Consider the following 21,200-nt stretch of genomic DNA (forward strand, 5'->3'; position numbering starts at 1 on the left):
GGCATCGCCGCTGCACCGCACGGCGGTGGGCACCGCCGCCCAGGCAGCCCCCGAGGTCGCCGCGGCCCGCCGCCGGGGACAGCCCCGCCGCCGCCTCCCCGCGCACCCCCGCCGCCCCGATGGCCCCCGCCGCCCCGCCGTCGCCCCCCCCCCGCCGCCGGCCTTGGCGGCCCTAGGGGCGTCGGAGCCCTGCGCTGCCCCGCGGAGGGGAGGCGGAGGCGGCGGCGGGGCGGAGGCGGAGGCGGAGGCGAGGGGGCGGCGGAGCGGCGGCGGAGCGGCAGCGGAGCGGGAGCCGGCGGCGGCGATGGACGAGTCGTCGTTGCTGGACCTGCTGGAGTGCTCCGTGTGCCTGGAGCGGCTGGACACCACGGCCAAGGTGCTGCCGTGCCAGCACACCTTCTGCCGCCGCTGCCTGGAGAGCATCGTCAGCTCCCGCCACGAGCTGCGCTGCCCCGAGTGCCGCATCCTGGTGGGCTGCGGCGTGGACGAGCTGCCCGCCAACATCCTCCTCGTCCGCCTCCTGGACGGCATCCGACAGCGGCCCCGCGCCGCCGGGGGCGCCAGCGGCAGCCCCAGCGCCGCGGCCCCCGCGTACCCCCAGCCCGCCGCCGCCCCCAGCCCCGTCGCCGCCGCCGCCGCTTCGGCCGCCGCCAGCCTACGGGAGCTGGCGGCCGCCAGCCGCAGCGCCCTGCTGGGAAAGGTGGGTGCCGGGCCGGGGGCGGGCGGGGGGAGCGCGGCCGGGCGTGTGCGCGTCCCCGCGGGGCGCCGGACGGTCCCGGTTTGCCGGCGGGACGTCCCGCAGGGCGGCGGAGGCTGTTCCCCGGCGGGGCACCACGGCGTCGGCCTCTCCCCGCTCTTGCGGCCGGAGGTTGCGGTTGCCCCCCTGATGTAAAGATGGGAGGCTCGGCCGGGATGTCCTAAAACTATTCCGGGCGGCCCGAAGGGCCGGGGCCGCTCCGGGAACCCCCGCGGGGGTTGGTACCGACTTTCCGGTATCTCCCGCCCCGACGGGCCCCGGGACAGCCCCCGGTGTAGCAGAGCTGGACGCGGCTCCCAGAGTTTAAGAAACACAGAGTGCCTCGAAAGCGCTTTTATCCGGCGTGTCGGCCCCTGCCAGGTGTCTGTCAGGTGCAGGCAGGAGCTGGCTCCCGCTCTCCTGCTGCCTGCGAGGATACGTCCCTAGAAATACTCGGCCGGTCCGGTACCCGCCGCTTTCATCTCAGCCGCTGAGTTTTCCCTTCCGCTCCCGAGGCGCTGCCTGTGCGGTTACAGACACGCGGAGTCCTGCTGACAGCCAGGGTTGAGTGGGGTTCGAGGCTGAAGTTGACCTTCCCAGCGGAGCGTAATTTCGTTTTTATGTATAAGGTGTGTGATTCATTGAAGGAGAGTACTGCAACATGTGCATTTATGAATTTTAAAACTGCAATCGAGTGGCTGATCTTGCTCCCTTTAAAATCAATCTGTATAATAGTAGAATTTGATATGATAAAATTTGCTATAGGAACTCTTTAGGAAATTTTGGAATGAAGACACTCTGAAGTCTGTGAACTTCATGTTATTTCTCATGTCATATATATAACTGATACATTTAATTGTCTTTGATATTTCCTGAAATCTGCTTGACCTGTAGCTTAGTGTAAAGGCTTTTGATTTGGAAAGGTCAATGCAGAGATTCCCTGTGAAGTTGTACTGCTATAGTAAATGTTTCAATTAATTCATTGCCTTTTTTTTTTCCCCCTGAGAAGAATGAATAGACCTGTACTGGTGTTTTGAAGTTTTGCCTACAGGAAATGACGGCAAATGCCATACATTGTTCCATAAAATTCAATTTTGGAGTCTGAAGTGAAATATGCTTAGCAATATTTCTGGAAGGGTAGATCCTTTATTACTAAGTTGTAGACAGCAATGATCTTCAGGTATTTAATAATGATTTGTCAAATTTAAAGAAGAAAAAAAGGAACAGGATACTGCCCTCTGCTTTTTTGCGTATTTGTTTTTCAACTAAACTTCGGGTTGCAGCTTTGTCATAGCAGATGGCTCCTGTCATCTTGAGTTTCAGCATTACAAAAAAGGAAGTTTGCATTCCTATAGGTTGTTTAAAACATTGTATCCTCATGGTCTGGTTTGATGTCCAGTTGGTCTTCTCTTACGGGAGGTAGGGTCTGCATGGAAGGCTTGTTACACCTGCGGGGCTTGTGTTGCAGAGGGAGGTTCTTGCACCCTGACCAAGCTTTTGTGACCATCCGGCAAGAAGACAGTCTCTGGTTTTCATATCTTTAAATCCTAGTCAAGTTCGGATGTTACAGGGGAGTGTGCATGTAAGGAAATTCTTAATAGGGAAAGTTACTTGAGAGTAAATGTGTATGTTATTGCAAATTTTTGGAGAAGTTGGTTTTTCATTACTTTTCCATGAATTGACAGGTTTTTAAGAAGTTACTTCCCTAGCCATTATTGCAACTATCATATGGAAAATAAAACCACATTGCATTCTATCATTTTCTGGCCTTGATTGAATAGCACCTTGGTGAGCATCTTCAGTTCTGTTGTCTGGTTTTGTGTGTGTTGTTACCCATCTGTATTTGATAGAAAGCAAAGTTACACATGACCTGAGAATCACATTTTAGCTTTTATGGTTAACAACTGCATTTTGGTTTGCCCTTGCTGGGGCTAATGAGTGATTCTGGGGCTGTGGGTCTCCTGGGGCAGAGAGGGTCTGTGAAACTGTTTGCTTGGCCTTTTGACTGACCACATGATTTTATCTTGAAAATCAATGCAATGTGCTTGATCCTTACAAGGTTCATTACAGTGAAAGAAAGTCTGAACTAATCTGCTTTTAAAAAATGCAGCAGGGGAGAATAATCCTCCTTGGAGCTGCTGATACAGCTGATTGCTGAGCTATCCTGGAGAAAAGGGTACAGCACCTCTCTCTGTACTAAACAATAGATGATACAAACCACCCTAGAATTAGGCTTTTTGAGGCAGATACTGAAGAGCAGAATTGTTATAATCTTTTTCAGTTTTATGTTAGTGTTTGACAGTTTAGCTCCTTTGGAGAGAGCAGAAGTGATTATTTATTTTTATATTTTTTAAAATTTTATTTCAGAAACTGCTGTAGATTTGCTGCCTGGGGCTTAAATGCAAATTACACTATTTTACTAATTAATACCTTTCATTTTAGGTAGTGCGGTATGTAAAATGGGGCATACCATTATGGGCTTTTTTGGTTAGGAAGGAAACTGCTGATTGTGAAATGTAATGGCAGGCAGCCAAGGTCACTTCTATCAGACTTCAGCCTTGCCCAGATCCTCGGACCGATATGTTAGAATCACACCAGGGATCTGTTTCTCTGAGAATTTCAATTAACCTTAGAAGACAGAGCAGGGCCAGCTTCCATGTTCCTATTAGGCCTGTGTTTTGCTTCTACACCTTATACTTCAAGGAAGTCTGCTTTGCATAGAAGTTATTGTCTAAAATCAATGAATGTTGTTTATGACTTGGGCAGAACTCTGAGGGGTTTGTATTTCTTTATCCAGTCTTTGGTCCTTTTTTTGCCATAATTTATCGCAGACCTGGTCTATCCAGAGTGCTGAAACCCAGCGTGGGAGGGGCTGGGGATGGACTCGCACTGGGACCATTCCGAAAGCTGGCAAAGACCATTCTTCAGAAGCACTTCCAAAATACTGTAGGTGTTTTAAAGTATGTGGTATACATATGCAGCATGAGAAATCTGGAAGTGGTGTTTACCTACTAATATATGCTTGAAAAATATTTGGGATGCTATTGATATAGTGGTACTTGACCTTTGGTAAGCCAGTTTGTCTCCCAATGCTTCTATTTCAACCTCTGAAAAAGCTCAACAGTCTGTTTCTAAATGGCAAAGTATATTTGGGATGTTCACATTAAAGATGCTATGTAAATGCAGAGTATACTCTTAGACAATGTGAAAGGGTCTGGCAGCTGAAAGAGCACACTGGAAGAATGAAGAAAAGAAATCCAGCAACTGTTAGAGTGGCCCCCCTGGGGGGTAAAGCAGGAGGCTAAGAGTGGTTTATAATGGTAGGTGCATTACACACAAGGTTATAATTTATTGGCTCCTCTGTTTCCATTACCACTGTCGAACCGCTTGGGGAATTCAGGTTCTGTCAAAGTAAATGGCTCCCTTAGATTGTTGAGGCATTATGGTAAATCTGCCTTCTTTACTGAGTGGTGGTTTTTTTGTTGTTGTTGTGTTGTGTTTTTTTTTTTTTTAACAATTATTGCAGTTTATCACTTACAATTTTTTTCAGGAGTTCTCAAGATCAACTAGCCAGTTAAATGTATGCAAGTCTTTAGTAATTTCCTCCTAAACCAGGCATCTCCCACTCCAGGTGCGGGGTTTATTGCTTCCTTGCTTTCAATACAAACTGAGAACAACAACATTTGCATGAAAAAGAAACAACCTAGAAAAACAAAACATGTCTCTCAGTTTTCCTGGAAGAGACAATACGGCCCAAGTGATGGATAGGTATGCGGTGCTTTACCAGACGGGGGTATAGGTAATGGCAGAGGGTAAGATGTGTGCATGAGGAAAATGATGTGTCACCGTGCCTGAGTGAAGTGACAGATGGGCTGCACTCCCCTGTGTCGCACTGGGTGCTTCTCCCAAGTGTCAGCCTTGCAGAGCTATTTCACTGTTTCAGGTGGAAGGCTGCAATTTGGTAACCCAGGGGAGAGGTTGTTGCCCTTGCTTCGCAGGAGTTTTGTAAGCAGAGGGCGCAGTGCCAATTTGCTAGCTGGGTTTTTCAGTTGCTCTGTTTGTAGAAATTCTCCAAAAGACACATTGAATCATTATTTTTTATGACAGTCCTGCCTCATCCTGCACTATCTATAAGTTTTTGAGGTTACAGTGAATTCAACATGGAGTAGACGTTGCAGTAATTTTCCACAGCTGCATTTCTTTGTTGGATACGTTGTCTGTCAGGTGAAGATTCCACCCTGGGTTACATAAGAGGAAGCGGATGGAGTCTGGTGTTTACATGCATTTATATCCATTGTAAGCAGCAGTGGGTTGTGTGGGGAACACACTTTTTCTTGGGCAGAGGAGACTCTTCAGCTTGGCTTTTTAATGACCAGATTTGCACAGATAGGAGTGCCTTTTGTCAGCAGTGCAGTGTATGCATAGACCCATGGACTTACCTTACTTTTGTTCTTTCTCTCTGAATTATTTGCTTTTGATACTGTAGTTTGGCTGGCCAGTTCCTGAACTTTGTCATAAAGCCATCCAAATAGGAGTGATATTCTACATGTCAAAGTCTCTGATCCTGAGGATTTTTTTTTTTTCTGGCAGGTGGCTAAAAAATGTGTTTCAAAGCAGGAGATGAACAATCATGCTAAAGGGTGTTGCAAAAAATATAGCCAGGAGAATTTAAAAGCCTGGCAATTAAAGCTGTTCTCACAGGAGTGAGTGAGCACAGGAGAGAGGATTCGCTGAGCTCTTACACGTTTCAGAAAACTCGCCATTTGCACTGTCATCTTTATGTCCATTATATTTTCCAAAACCAGAGTATTTTCACCCATCTTTGGATGGTGCTGTTAATTTTTACTTGCATGCTAGAAAAATGCGTGATGGGCCTGATGTGACCAACAGGTGCCAGTATTGACAGTGGGCTTTTTCTTCTGGACTGGGATGGCCACCAGTGGCTCAGTCCCACCCAGAAGATTCTTGGGCCCCTGAAGAGGACTTGTGCCACTGGCTCCAGATCCTCCCTATGGGTTTGTGGCAGTGTGGCATGCCTCTGTGGGACTCCTTTTGCTGTCAAATATGTCATCCCTCTGAAAGATTCATGACAAACGTTGGTAATGCTGAGTGTGTGACAGTGTTTGCTATTTGACAGCTGGTTACTCTAGGAGAAAATGGAGAGACTTTCAAGACTCTTACACCTGAGATCCTGTGTGCATTTTAATTCTGTCAATTTTTGCCCACCTCTCCTAAACCTCCGCTGTTTAGGGAGACAACACCATTGTGTTTTTAAGGCTGAAAAGGCATGGAGAACGTGGTCCTGTGCAGGATGTGGCCATTTTGACCTCTGTTGAGCTGCATGAACTTACAGATCTTCACATTTCCCAGCTGAAAACCTGTCTCAGTAGCATTCACCCACCCCCATGTGCTTCATGATATTCAGAGGGAAGCTGCCCTACAAACACATAGTTGTTACCAGAGAGGCTGGGATCCCAGGAGATTAAAAAGCGCCGATTGAGTACACTGAAGCTACGATAGTTATTTTCTGCCGTTGAATGGGGTTTGGCAGAGATGCTGCACATTTGTTTGCAGGGAACGCCGGTGCAGGGATGCAGCAACGAGCACGGTGTATGTGCTGTAACATTACACTGTATTCCCTGTTTCTAATCTTATCAGTTCATGTTCAGGCAGACTTCTGGTGCTGGCCAGGTGCCCAACAGGTCAGACCGGCTGAAGTCGCTGGCTGCTATTGCCGTGTGCCTCTTCTTGCAGGTCGGGGGCAGGCTGCAAATGCTATACTGCTCTTTATAGACAAAGCTGTCTCCATACAATCAATAAGCTGCCACATAAAATGCTACAACAATATTTTATTTATGCCATATAAGATTTTATGCTCTGGGAATGTCTTTTCTTATAGTCTAGAGTTATTTTTGTTTGCTGTCCCATAATTTTAGGTTAATAATCCCATTACTGTTTCAACTTGAAAAGTGTGTCTGGGTAGTTCTTGAGTTTTGCACTGTTGTATTTAGAGTTTCCCCACTAATTTCACTATTTCGTTCAACATTTAATGTTGTCTCTGTTAAGAAGCACTGCTTAAATTTCAGGTAAAAGCCATAATTCCCTCTTGCACTTCAGTAATCCACCTGTAATGTCTGTAACTATGGAATGCCACTTTTGAAGCCTGCTCTTCCTTAAAAGCCTTTCCTTAAACTGCAAAAGGTCATTTACAACTAATATTTCATTGTGATTAATATCTTTAAGCATTGCAACATTGTAATTGCTGACCTCTACTCCACTAATTTCATTCACTTTTCAGGGACTTGGTGACTTCTGTGGACTAAAACCGTCTGGGATGCACACGGTTTCAGCTTTCCGGTGTTCACTCATCACATATTGAGCTGAATTTTTGCAAACATTTTCAATGTGGTCTTGTTAAAATCTGATATTTTGCAACAGGTTTTCCCAATCTGGGGTAAGCTGTCATGGGAAGAACTCAAGATTAGTTCTAATAGGACATGAGAGCCTGGACAAAGATAAACTATGGGATTTGAGAAGGCTGCATGACCTTGGCCTTGCCCCAGCTCCCACAGCAGCTGTGCTTCTGCAGCTGGGGAGGGAGCAATGGAGAAATACAGTGCCAGCAGAAAGCTACCTATTTATCCCTAGTCTTGCACCAAAACAAACTGCTTCTGATTACAGAAGCCTCTTGCATGGAGCAGACTGGTACTTTGGCTTGAAAGTTAGTGGCCTGACAATTATGCAAAAGAAAGAAAAATAAACAAATAAAAAACCCCCACGAAACCCCAAATCAACCAACCAACCAAACAAACAAACCCACAAACAAGTAAACAAACAAAAGGTGTGAAAAAAGCTAGAAAAAATTATTCCTAGTGCCTCATGCAGATGAGCCTGGGCACAGGTTCTCCCCATTTACCAGCCCCAGTTTCTCTTTCTTCAACAAGTTCGGATTCCTCTGGCAGCTTGTTTTCCTGACAGTTCGGGGTGTCGGGGGAGTTGCTGATGTGCTAGTTTTACTTGCTTGGCTCTATTACCGTCTTCCTCAGCAGCAATGTTAAACTCGTTACCTCCTCTTTGCGGGAAGTTTTGCTTATGTTGCTAGAGCATTGCTGAAAACCCTTAAAATTATTTGAATAACTTAAAAAAACCCCACAGTGTGTGCCCAGTAATTTAATCTAATTGTCCTTGCATGTAATTTGAATGTTTTTATTTAGTTAAAAAGAACAAACATTAATTTAACCGTACATGTACATGAGATGCCTCTCAGTTCAGGGGAAGGACAGGAGGGAATATTACATTTGGTATTAAAAAGACATTTTGTTTTCAAAAGTAGAGAGAAAAATGTAAAACACCTGGAATTAAGAGCACTTTCCGCCCAGTCTTTTAAGCGTAACTTCCATCAGCTCCACAGAACTTGCCGCGCACTGGTCGCTGTTAGACGGGGTCACCTGTGAACTCAGGCGATGAACAGCCTAACATCTGCCCAAAGGAGCTGGCAGGGCTGCACCCCATCTCTGCTGGGGGTCACTGGGAAGGGTTGGTATCTGGCACCAGGCTCACTCCTCTGCATTTGTGGGCCAGCTCTCAAGGGGTTAAATAGCGAAAGCCACGGTGGAGTTTGTCTCAGAACTGGTTTCTGGCACTTTCAAAGTGGGGTTGGCCCCTGCCGAAGTTTGGTTTCTCATCTTGTTGTCAGAACAGTTGGGATTTTTGGTGCAACTGGTCTGTTTGCATGCGGTTGACCCAAGGGCAGGGGTGTCTGAAGGACACGTGCCCTCATGAATGCTGTGAAGCTGTTTCTGCAGCAGGTCTCTATCTTGTCCCGTTTTGGAAGCTGGAAGGCTGAGCAGCCTGGCTTGCAGTGCTGGGCGCCAGAGGAGGGAAGGCTGTGAGATTCGCTAATTAAAAAAAGAGAGTGATGGGACTGTTTTCTTTCACCATGGTGATCACATAACATAACTTGACTTGGGGATGCTGAGAAATTTTCATCTGCTCTCAAAGAAGATGGGACAAAGGTGCAAAGTGCTTTCCTGCTCTGTGGCATTCAGCCACGTTTTGTTTTGAAGATACCTTAAGGATTTGTGGTAGTGAGGAATTTTTCCCTCGTGTTGGCTGTCGGCTGGAATATGATTTATCAGACAAGTGAAACTAATGCTGTATATGGTTAAGGAGTGCCGTTCTGTGCACAAAAATGGTGTTTATGAGAAGAAGTTGCTGCTTGGTTGATGCTTAGAGTGTCTCTCTGCTGCTACAGCAACAGGCATGAGAGTCTGATTATTCAGGCAAGTTAGCATATTTTTTTTTCCAAGTTTTTAAAAGATCTGATCCAAACCAATCTGAATTGGCCATTACTAATTTTAGAATGGTCTGCTTGCATGAGATAACAAATCCCAGTCACAGTTTAAAGAGAAAATATTTTAACAGAAGGCTGGCAAGATTGTTATCAAAATGTTAATGATCATTTCTCCAACAGTCTCAGTTATTTTCAGAGGGAGAACTAGAATAGACACATCATCTGAATAATATTGATTTAAATATGTATTACTGTCCCATTAAGCTGTTGAAGTCTTTCCCCTTCTGGACAAAAGTTCATTAATTGCTGCAGTTGATGTATCGTTAAAGTAGGTTTGGGTGCAAGATGGGTAGAGGGAGAGATCTTAAATTTTGATTGTGCAGTGGTGTATGGACTGTGGGTAAAGACATTATGGTGTTAACCAAAAAGAAAGGGACGTTCCTGTGTCTGGTGTGCTGCTGCCTGATTGCGTTCTGAGTGACAGCCAAAAAGTCAGCAAATTACAGGCACTATCATATTTACTACACTAAATGATCATTTCAGTAAATATTATTGAACATGTTTATTTGTGGATTAATTTCAGGCTAATTCCAATCAAAAACCCCTCTGTGAGTTACTATAAAAAGACATGATTTTATGAATTTACTTTTGAATTTCTAATTTCATTTTGAAACAGCTTTTAGCAGGCTGCCTTTTTATTGGCTGCCTCCTTACATGTTTTGAAATGCTTTTATTGCAGCTTGTATCAGGTTTGCTATGTTGTCATCCCTATAAGCAAATCAATACATTTTCATTTCCAATGATAGTAATAATTTATGAATTTGTAATTATTTTAACTAATCAAAGTAGAATGAAGATTTTGTTTTGATTGTATTTTGGCTGACGTCAGTTAACATTTATTTATCTGTAAATAAAACACACAAGTATATGTATGTGTGTGTGTGTTTAATATCTCTATCTCCCTGAATATATAGTTTATTGACAGAAAAGCCCATTCCATGCATTTTTCTTGAGTCCATATGCAATTAAATAAATCATGCAGTATTGTCACCATGTGATGTGCATGAGTGTCATGTGTCATGGCACAGTGGCTGGTCCTGCCACATCTCTGGACGTGTGCCTGCGATCAGCCCCAGGTGGTAGTGTCCCTGCTCCAAGATGATGGGTGTACACATACACAGCCTCCTCTGGAACCCCAAAAATACAGGTTCGCGCTTGTCACGTGAAGGAGGAGGGATAGATGTCCAGCAGGGGGATCAGGATTCAGCTGGAGGGGAGGAATGGGTACCAGCATGCTGTGAGGCACCTGTCCCTTGAGGATGCTGAGGCTCTTCTTGTCCTCGCTGTCGAGCCTCCTTGCGATTTTGTGCTAAAATGTCACGAGATAAGAGACAGAAATAGCACAGGCTTTCCTGGCAGAGGCGTGAGCTGCCGCACCTTGAGTGGGCAGGATTCATCAGTGCTGGGGCTGCTGCTCCGTTCCGGCTCTGTGCGGGGAGGGTGCCGCACCGCAGAACAGGCAGGCGTGGACGGCTTCGCGCTCAGCCCAAAGCATCTTGTGTTTCAGCCAAGAGTTTTCGTGTGAAGAGCCTCGTTCCTTCGCATGCTTCCTTTCTAAAACAAATCATAAAAGAGCCCTTGGAGAATAGAGTCATACATACACGTCATAAAATACAGTAAAATAATAGTTAACAACCATGAGATGATTTTTTTTTTTTACTTATTCTCTTCTGCTGTGTAGGTAATCATGGTATTAGATCATAGTGGAAAACATCTGATTGTTTATATTTCACAGTCACGCAGCAATGTAAAATCTGAACCAATCATATCTTTTTAATAATGAAAAAGTCAGTAAATTATTTTCTAAAAGGAACGTGTGGTACTTTTGATCTATATTGCAGAAAGGAAACTTTATTTTTTCCTAGCTTGACTTTTATCTGTTCTTTTGATAAACACAGGACTTCCTTTTATATACAGTCAGTCTTGCTTTTATCTCAGTATATATTTCCATGGTGGGGCTATCACTGTAGTCGTTACTGTTAAAAATAATTTAGCACACTTTAAAGAAGGGACTGTGTAGGGTTCAGCATCTGTAATAATATTGTTCTGCCAGGGAGAGGTCATTTTGTGCTTATTAACAAACAAAACCTCAATAGCCAGGGTTGAATAGCCATCTCCCACTCATCCCAGGCCTTGAAAACAAGGAAGCAAGTAGCTAAGGGGAAAATCGGTGTCTTCCTCCCTTTGTCTGGCCAGCAGCACACTGCAAGAGATGCAGAGTTGTAAGAGAGCCACAGGACTTTTGCTTTCCAGTTTCTCTGCTTCTAATGTTTGTTTTGTAAGGATCTTAGACCATTAAAATCTAAGAATTGGGTTTGCCTATTCTGTTATATTTTTTAAAAATATAAAATATAGCATTGAATTATCTGCCTTCTGCAGTGTGTAGAACTGAGAAGATGAACCCTGTTTGCCCCTGAATGAGAGCGGGAAATGGGTTTGGTGCATCGAGTCACCACGGTCCTCTGGGTGACTCGAGAGAGTTTGTGATGCTCTTTAGTGCCTCTCCTCTCTCAAATGTTTCGCCCATCTTTAAAAAGTTACTAAAAATAGGAACCCCAGAAGCAAACTGCTGTGTTAGTAGCAATAACAGAAGATGCAGGAAAGGATCTGTGTCATTGTCCCCTTCCTGCAGTGCTCTGCCACGGATTGAAGACACCCAGCAGGCAGGAACAGGCAGGAACAGCCTGTCCAGGGGATGGGCTATGGCTCTCCTGTTCTCCTTCCCTCTACATGTGCACCCTCACTCTCCAGTGGGCCAGGGCACCTGCCAGTGTCAGGAGCAGAGGCATGGGCATGTGTAGTCACTGAATTGTTAACCCCCCCAAATTAACACATTTTAATCCTTTCTAGCCTACACTGCAGAGCCTGGCTTTCAGGCTGGACATCATCACTCTTCTCTGTGCAGTGGGCACAGAGAGGCACCCAGAAGATGAGCTCCTTCCAGAGAGGGACTCAGAAGATGAGCTCCTTCCACGCGGATGATGAAAAGCTTCACGAGTCACCAGTGATGCTGGTGGTCGGGGACCCTGGGAGAAGGGTGTGCTTGGCGGTAGCTAATGATGGGATGACTGTGCCGTGTTTAGTCAGACTGAAAGGCAGCACAGGGCCATGCAGAAGATGGGGGAGAATAATTTTTGGATGTTTGGTTTCCTGTGGGAGTAGGGCTCGTGCAATAGCTTAATCTTAAAAATATGAGGGGAGTGTTTAGGGAGAATTTGCCCTGACAGCGTTGTAGGCTGGCATTTCGGTGTAGTCAATAATAAGACTAATAAGATTTGGAGAGCGCATCGAACCCTCTTTTTTAAATCTGTTTCCACACCTTCTGAGTCCAGGTGTATCTGCTGCATCAGGGGCATGGCCAGCCATTGCTGATGAGCATCTTCCTTGTTGTGACAGCTGAAACAGAGTCAGTGGGTTTGTGCCATGGCATATTTCTTATCAAAGTAAAACTCACTAGACTCATCTTGCTTTGACCACCACCTGCTTAGAAAACAGCAGCAGTGGCAGCTGTCTCCTGCCCGTGACAATGGGAGGAGGATTCAGGGTGCACTGAGGTGACAATGAAAGGGGCACAGTCCAGGGCAGGGGGGGACACACATTCCCAATGGGCGATGTTTTTCAACTCCTTGTAGTTCTTTTTTTTTTTTTTTTTTTCCCATCAGACAAGGTTAAAAAATTCCAGGAGTTATTCCAGTTATTCCAGCCTCTTTAATGTGTTTTGGCTTTTTGTTAATTTAGTTAGATTTTATACAAACCAGAAGTTTAAATTCCCTTCATGATACCACCGGTACGCTGCTCTGTCAGAGGGGCCCTTTCCTATTTAATTTGGTCACTTGAGAATGAATTAGAGACAAATTAGAGAACTAGACAAATTAGAGAACTGGGCAATCACCAAGTGCATGAAGTTCAACAAGGGCAAGTGCCGAATTTTACACCTGGGACATGGCAACCCTGGCTGTGCACACAGACTGGGGGACGAGATGCTGGAAAGCAGCTCCGTGGAGAAGGATCTGGGGGTTCTGGTCAACGGCAAGTTGAACATGAGCCAGCAGTGTGCCCTGGCAGCCAAGAGGGCCACCCGTGTCCTGGGTGCATCCAGCCCAGCATGGCCAGCCGGGCAGGGAGGGGATTGTCCCGCTCTGCTCTGCACTAGTGCGGCCTCACCTGGAGCACCGTGTGCAGTTCTGGGCGCCATGGAATAAAAGGGATATAAAGCTACTGGAGAGTGTCCAGAAGAGGGCTGCGAAGTTGATGAAGGGTTTGGAGAGGAAGCCATGTGAGGAACGGCTAAAGTCACTTGGTTTGTTCAGCCTGGAGGAGACTAAAGGGAGAGCTCATGGCGGCTCCAGCTGCCTCACAAGGGGAGGAGGAGGGACAGGCGCTGAGCTCTTCTCTCTAGTGACCAATGACAGGACCCGAGGGAATGGCAGGAAGACGTGCCAGGGGAGGTTTAGGTTGGACATTAGGAAAAGGTTCTTCCCCCAGAGGGTGCTGGACACTGGAACAGGCTCCCCAGGGAGGTGTCACGGCCCCAAGCCTGACAGTGTTCAAGCAGAGACTGGACAAGGCCTCAGACACATGGTGTGACCTGTGGGGTTGTCCTGTGCAGGGACAGGAGTTGGACTCGATGATCCTTGTGGGTCCCTTCCAACTCAGGACGTTCTATGATTCGATGATTGTATGATGTGATTTTGAGCAAGCGTGATAAACAATGAGATTTGAAAAGATGTGCCTCAAAAATACAGGGATATGGCCTATTATTTTCTGCATTTCCTCTTGTAAATTCTCTCCTCTGCACACCAAAATGCCCATAATGAATCTCAGGCAAGACGGTAAAGGTTACTTCGGGGTTTTTGTTGTTTGTTTGTTTGTTTGTTTTTCCCCTGAAGAGCTTCCTTGGCTGATTAAGTGCATTAAAAGATGCCTCTATAGCAGTATTTTGCTTTTTGAAGTCATGTGATTGCAGACCCAAGAAATTAATCATCCAGGGAGTCCCTGACCATGATAGTGTTCAGTATCCTAATTGTTTAGTAGCTTTGTCTGAATGAACTTCAAATAAACACTGTTTTGGTTTTTGTAGCTTTTTTCAGTAATTAATGAAGGAAAGTGAGTAATCTGCTACTTGGCAGTGCCACTAGGCATGTGGTAAGGGAGCAAAAGTCTCTCTCTGTAGTTGAAAGGATGAATTAATTTTTTTCTTTACTACCCTCTCCTCTTCCCCTTCAAGCTGTGTAGCTCCAAAAGACTGCATATTTCAAAGCTAAGAGAGAAAGAGTTGTGATGCCCAAGCTGTTCCCAGGGGCATGTGAGAGCCTCGGGAGGCCTCTTTAGGACTGTGACTCAGTTTTGGTGGGAGGTGTGAGAAATCACTATCATAGTAAGTAGCAATATCGTAGCACCTCAGCAGAGCTGGTTTTGAGAGTGTTGCTGAAAGGGAATGGTCTCCTTCCTAGGAAGAAAAACTCAAGGAACTTCATTTGGATAGCTTCACTGACCTAGTTCAAACATTATTCAGGATAATGGTGTGCACTGATGGAGTTACTGTATTACTTCACTTCAAGTCTGCCAGGTGTTACTATTTTCTGCTCTGCAAGCCATGAATAGATTTTCCTTTTCCCTCTTATTTCATGTATTGACTTTATTTGCATGAACAAGAAGCAAAAAACCCCCCAATTTTGCCAGTAATAAATGTCTTGCGTGGAAAATCCCCAGGAAAATCTCACTCAGGAGATCCCCATGGCCCACTCTGTGCCCCTGTGAAGTCCCATGCCACCGGTGTCCCTCACCACTCACAGCCACCTGGGCAGCAGCACGTCAGCCAGCCCCATTGCCATTACCCCTGTGATCCCTTGATTTTGTCTCTCTGCCCCATCGCCATCACCCCTTGGCCCTAGGAGACCCTCTGCATGGGGTGGCAGACTGCCCATGGTGCAGAGCTGGTTCTGAGCAACCCCAGGTGCTCCCTACCCCTTTTGCATGTGAGCAGCCATGGAGCAGAGATGGACCAAATTAATGGCCGGTGTCTAAATGGAGATCAGTAACATGTGGTGTTCCTCAGTGGTCTATATTGGGACTGGTACCATTCAGTATCTTTATTAATGACATTGGGATTGACTGCACTCTCAGCAAGTTTGCAGATGACACCTAAAGCTGAGTGATGCTGTTGATACGCTTGAGGGAGGAGATGCCATCCAGAGGGACCATGACAGGCTTGAGAAGTAGGCCCATGTGAACCTCATGAGGTTCAACTAGGCCAAGTGCAAGGTCCTGCACTTGGGACAACCACCAGTATCAGTACAGACTGAGTTTCAAATGGACTGAGAGCAGCCCTGTGGACAAGGATTTGGGGATACTGATGGAGGAAAAATGGGACATGAACCAGCAATGTGCACTTGCAGCCCAGAAGGCAAATTGTATCTTGGGCTGCATCAAAAGGAGCATGGCCAGCAGGTTGAGGGAGGTGATTCTGCCTCTCTACTCTGCTCTGGTGAGACCCCACCTGGAGTACTACATCCAGCTTTAGGGTCCCCCATACAAGACAGACGTGAACCTGATAGAGTAGATCCAGAGGAGGCCATAAAATGGTCAAGAGGGCTGGAACACCTCTTCTGTGGAGACAGGCTGAGGGAGTTGTGGTTGTTCAACCTGGAGAAGAGAAGGCTGTGAGGAGACCTTGTTGCAGCCTTTCGTTACTTAAAGTGGCTTATAAGAAAGAGATTTTTTTACTGGGGCCTATAGTGATAGGATGATGGTTAACAGTTTTAAACTAAAATAGGGCATATTTAGATTAGACGTAAGGAAGAAATTCTCCACCATGAGGGTAGTGAGACACTGGAACAGGCTGCCCAGAGAAGCTGTGGATGCCCCATCCCTGAAAGTGTTCGAGGTCAGGTTAGATAGGACTTTGAGCAACCTGATCTAGTGGAAGGTGTCCCTGCCCATGGCAGGGGGGTTTGACTAGGTTATCTTTAAGGTCCCTTCCAACCCAAACCATTTTTGGATTTTGTTACTCTACGACCAGAGAATGGGCACAGAAAATAGAATGTGGCAGACACAGCTACAGACAGTGAAAAGTAAATATTGTAAAATACATGTTTATATGTTTTGGGAGGTTACAGTAGTTCAGATCTCTACTGCTGATTCCTTAAACATCTTGATGCAGTGAAGATGCTATAAGGTAAACTGTGGTTTTGTGCTGAAGGGTTTCTTTGGGTATAATGCTTCCAAATTGAATACAGAATTGAATATGGAATCATTTTCTTCTCTTTATTTCATCTCAGCTTTGCTGGAGGAATTATTTTGATTTGCAGAAAGGTTTATAGTGGAAAAATTGTTAGACATCCATAGCAAGCATAGTCTCATCTTTAATGGGTTGTTTAAATTTCCCAATAGAGATATTCTGTTCCTGAACAATAATAGTAAATTCTTGACCTTATGTTACGGTTTCCAGTTTCTTAATAAATAGTGGTATCTTTAGTTAGTGTTTCTTAACTCCACAGAGTGCTTTACATAAAATTGTAAATATCAGTCCTCCCTTTGTAGATGAGAAGTTGAAGCACGTCCAAAGCGACCCACCACCTGCAGGGCAGAGCTGGGGAGAAATCGCATACCCCCAGAATCGAGCACTGTGCTGTTGTGACACTTAAAAGTGCTCAAGCTCTTGTCATTGTCCTTATGCATGGAAAGAGGGTGACAGACATTTCACACCAGATTTTGTTCTTCTTAAAGAGCTTTGATGAATTTCACTTCCTTTACCATGTGCTACAGCTACATTTGACCTATATCCAAGTTTACTTACTTTAGTTACTGAAATTGTTTTCCTGTTCTGTTTCCTGGTATTAAATTGCTGTAAAATTAACTGGAAAACTACTATTATGTACCCTGTTTCTTTCTTTTGTCTTTTCATCCTGGGCCTTTTTGTTTGCATGTGTTTATTTTTCCTTTGCTTATTTTCTCTTTTATTGCATCTATGAAGCTTTTGTTCTCAATTTTCATGTCATTTGACATATGAGAGAAGCCAAATAAAATATTTCACATTCCTGTTTCAAGTTAAAAACCAGTTTTTATGCAGAACAATAATTGTATTACAAGGAAGCCTGATGTGCCCTCAGTGCCATTACAATATGTTGAATAAAAGGTAATTTAAAGGAAACAGCGGAGTATTTGAAAGTTCACTGCATGAAAATTGGATTTTTACCTTTTATTATTTACATTGCACCTTATTCATATTTAAGGCCACAGGGATTATCATCCTCCTTAATGGCTTTATTTAATAAAGACTTTGCATTTCACAATATAGGATCTAGTACAGGCTTCAATCTGTTATCAAGATTTCAATTAACTAGCTTTGGCTTCAGTTGCCCTATAAATCCTATAAATATATCTAAATAATTAATTTGCTTTCAGTGGATGGTTGTGGCTACTTTTAAAGGCAGCTACTATATACTTAGCTGCTAAATGGTACAATTGTGTACATAAGTTGCTTTTTTTAAAAATTTTCTTTTTTTCTTTTTAAGGATGACAGATATCTATGAAAGCGACTGGCTAGACTGGGAGCGGTCTCCCAAGGGAAAAGACCTTGTAGAGAAACTTTAGTTGTGGCTGAGGACCATTGCAGCTTGGATGCAAGTACACCTTGAATTTTGGGAGGAGAGGATAGGGACAGCTGGATGTCATGGATCAATGTATCCCCTTGTTGGACTGAAGGACTTTGCATCCTTTGACTGTGGTTATGTATATTGTCAACCAAGGGCTGGACATAGCTGATTCCAGGGTGGAGGAGTGGTGATAAATATAGGAGACTGAAAGAAATCCAGTCACTCTTACTTTTGGGTCTTCCTTTCACCTATGCAAAATCATACACCCATGGTGATTTTGTGGTCAAGACTGCTCCCAGTTTTTCTTTTGAAGTGACATTTAAATCTTCTTGCTATAAGTATATAACACAAATAATGATATTAACAATTTTTGCTGTACCCTTTCTGGAGAGGCAATGTCAGGAAGATGTGCCAGGGGAGGTTTAGGTTGGACATTAGGTAAAGGTTCTTCCCCCAGAGGGTGGTGGAGCAGGAACAGGCTCCCCAGGGAGGTGTCACGGCCCCAAGCCTGACAGTGTTCAAGCAGAGACTGGACAACACCCTCAGACACATGGTGTGAACTGTGGGGTTGTCATAGGCGGGGACAGGCGTTGGACTCGATGATCCTTGTGGGTCCCTTCCAGCTCAGGACATTCTATGATCCACTGATTCCATGAATGTATGATTTGATTTTAAGCAAGCCTGATAAACAGTAAGACTCGAAAGGGTGTGCCTCAAAAATACAGGATAGGGCCTAGTATTTTCTGCATTTCCTCTTGTAAATTCTCTTCCCTCCACACCAAAATATTGATACTCTGACGTAAGGAAGCAGCTCTGTGCCAAGCTCTGGGGTCAAAACCAATGACAAATGGGTGCTAATACAGTGGGAATCACACAGTGTGGACATGCAGCCAGCCCAGGCACCCACCAAAAATGCCTCCCCTGCCCCAAAATAGGACAAAATTTGGTCCCAGAGAGCTGCAGGCAGCAGTGCAGACATGCTTGCCCCTCAGCAGCGCAGGTGAATGTGCTCACGATTCACCTGAGCGCAGCAGGACGGCACACAACTTGGCAGATGTGGAAAAATCACTGTCGATCTGAGAGTCCTGGTCTTTTCCAAGTTATTCCTGCTGGCTTGTATCCCAAGGAGGGAAGATTTGAAACCTTCAGGGACCCACAAAGACCAGGACGCTGGTAAAATTTAAAATGCTTAAGCTGCAATACTTAGAGCTTTAAAAATATTTTTCTCCTATCAGTGCATGATTAACTGAGTATATGAACTCAAAGGGAAACATAATATTTATTAAACATAGTTCACTTAGTCATTTTGGCATTTGATGTACAAAGATTATGCATTTTTCCCAGGAGTTGTGTTAATAATTTCGGCATGATAACTTTAATTTTAAAAAGGGCTTTCTTTGCTAAAGGGAGGGTTATCCATGCATGTATACAAGGCAAACTTTAATTAAAATTTCTGTTCTTCATTGTTTCAGGAGTTTAAAATGCACTTCCTCTGCCCATGAGACAAAAAGACTGCTAATATTTATGGGACTGAAAGGGTTAATGTGTGAAAATGAACACATTCAAGGTTATCTTACTGACAGCTCCATTGTGTTGGCAAAGGAAAAAAATGAAGCATAGCCTCAGTTTACTTCTCTTGCTAAATAGTACTTGGTTCGGTATCGTTAGAAGAAATCCTTCCATATCTGGAGAAGATGGAAAACACGGAAATCATGATACTGCCTCTGCTGACCTTAATATAATTTTTTTTTAACGATTTCTATCCTGGCCCTCATGGAAGGCTTGAAAGAGTAACCAGTCTGTTTTTCTGAGGACTTGAAATGGGATCTTCCTTTATGGTGCCCACTGCAGCATGTAAAATATGAGGGAGTTCTCCTTATGTTTGTCCAATATGTGAAACCAATGCTCTTAGATACATCTGCTGTGGGAAAATAAGACATGTTTAGTAAGTTTGCAAAATATTAACCATTCGGTACATTTCATTTATCCATGGTATATAAGATTATTGCCAGTGTTAGAGAACTGATGAATAAACTGGAGGGAAAAAAAGGTAAGATAGGAGTTTGTCTCAAAGTTCCATCTGTTTCCTGTAGGCTCATACAAGTTTCTCTGAAAACTTGTTTCTATGACTTTGAATGGAAAGGGAGAAACCCTAAAAAAAATCCATTTGTTTCCTTTGAGAGATGTTTTTTTTATAGGACAGTTTTAGTAAAAACATAACTTTGCTGTAAATCAGTACTTGTCCAAAGTAAACTCCACCCATGGAGTATGCTGTCCTTCAGAGAACCCAGAAGAAGGGACACCAAGGTAGTTTCTCTCTTTGAAACCTATTATTAAGGATGCTGTAATTATTTCTTGGGAGACAATCACTTTTGCCTGCGCTGCCCTCTCCTGATGAAATCCTCCCAGAAAAGTCAGGAGGGAATAAATCGTTATGCTGCTGCAGCTTTCTCAGGTTTCCTTTCGTGGTGCTCTTGGTGGGGTTGTCACCTATCCCTCTGAAAGGATTGGTATTTGCCACCCAGAAGTTCTGTGCTGGACCACTAGCCCTTAAATATCATGTGAATCAGCATGACTTGTCCAAAGGAGCCACATAATTGGAAACTGCTCATCTGCTAACCACCGTATGGCAAAACAGCTCCTGTAACAAGAAGGAAAGCAAGTGAGGAAGAATTTAAATGTTTTGATTCAAGAGCTGTGTTTTTCTTTGAAGATCGATAGCAAGTGGTCAGTCTGTAAGGAAAGAAATGTTGCTCTCACTTCAGCTCACTGCCTCAGAGTGAAAACTGCATTTTGTTATTTTATTTCAATATAAAACATTGCTATTTTACCCTTAAAAATAACCAGCATTACTGATAGGAAATCATTTGTCTACTAAGACAAACAAATTTATCTGTAGCTAATATGATCAGTCTAGTGCTCCTTCTGTACAAGGCATGCAAATCTCTCTCTTGGCTGTTTGAGATCAATCTGGTTTTCTAATATTTGCCAGTGGAAAGGCCCTGGCTCATTTCTTTCTTCTGAATCATATTTTGATTGTCTCATTTCTTACTGAAGTGATTAAAGCCGAGCTGGGCATACACAGACTATAACTTCAATGCATAGCTTTGCTAAGCTGCAATGTATATTATTAAAATTTCTAAAAGTATCTTCTACTATTGCTTTATTTAATGCCCTAAAGCTTCTAAATAGGTTAAGAAAAAATGATAGGTTTGTACAGATTCAATATTTCTTATCAGGTGTATTTGTATGAAGGATCAGAAGGAGAAAAAAATGTGATGTGCCTTGGGTTTTCAGTCCAACCAGACTGTGTACAGGGGGACCAGGACTCTTGGGTGCATTGAGGAACATGCATTCCTGTTAGGATGGAAACAGCCAAAAGGGTCCTTAACAGTCACCTGGGAGGAATTCCTGAAAAAAAGTACCAGAAAAGTAGCTGACCTACCTCCCAGGCACAGTAAGAGGATCTGGGTCTGAATACAAAGAGTGTGTCCCTGTGCATTACTGGTAGATC

The 21,200-nt window shown here is 44.3% G+C and overlaps 1 protein-coding gene across 1 annotated transcript in view; it reads left to right on the plus strand.

Moving 5' to 3' along the window:
- The first annotated feature begins 304 nt into the window (after positions 1-304).
- The window catches only part of SH3RF3 (SH3 domain containing ring finger 3), a 257,144-nt gene continuing 236,248 nt past the window's right edge, over positions 305-21,200 (plus strand). The window contains exon 1 of the mRNA XM_065651436.1: positions 305-700. Coding sequence (XP_065507508.1) covers positions 305-700 — 396 coding nt within the window. The remainder of the gene's footprint in view (positions 701-21,200) is intronic.

This window comes from Caloenas nicobarica, chromosome 1 (assembly GCF_036013445.1).
Source record: "Caloenas nicobarica isolate bCalNic1 chromosome 1, bCalNic1.hap1, whole genome shotgun sequence".
NCBI classification, from domain to species: domain Eukaryota; kingdom Metazoa; phylum Chordata; class Aves; order Columbiformes; family Columbidae; genus Caloenas; species Caloenas nicobarica.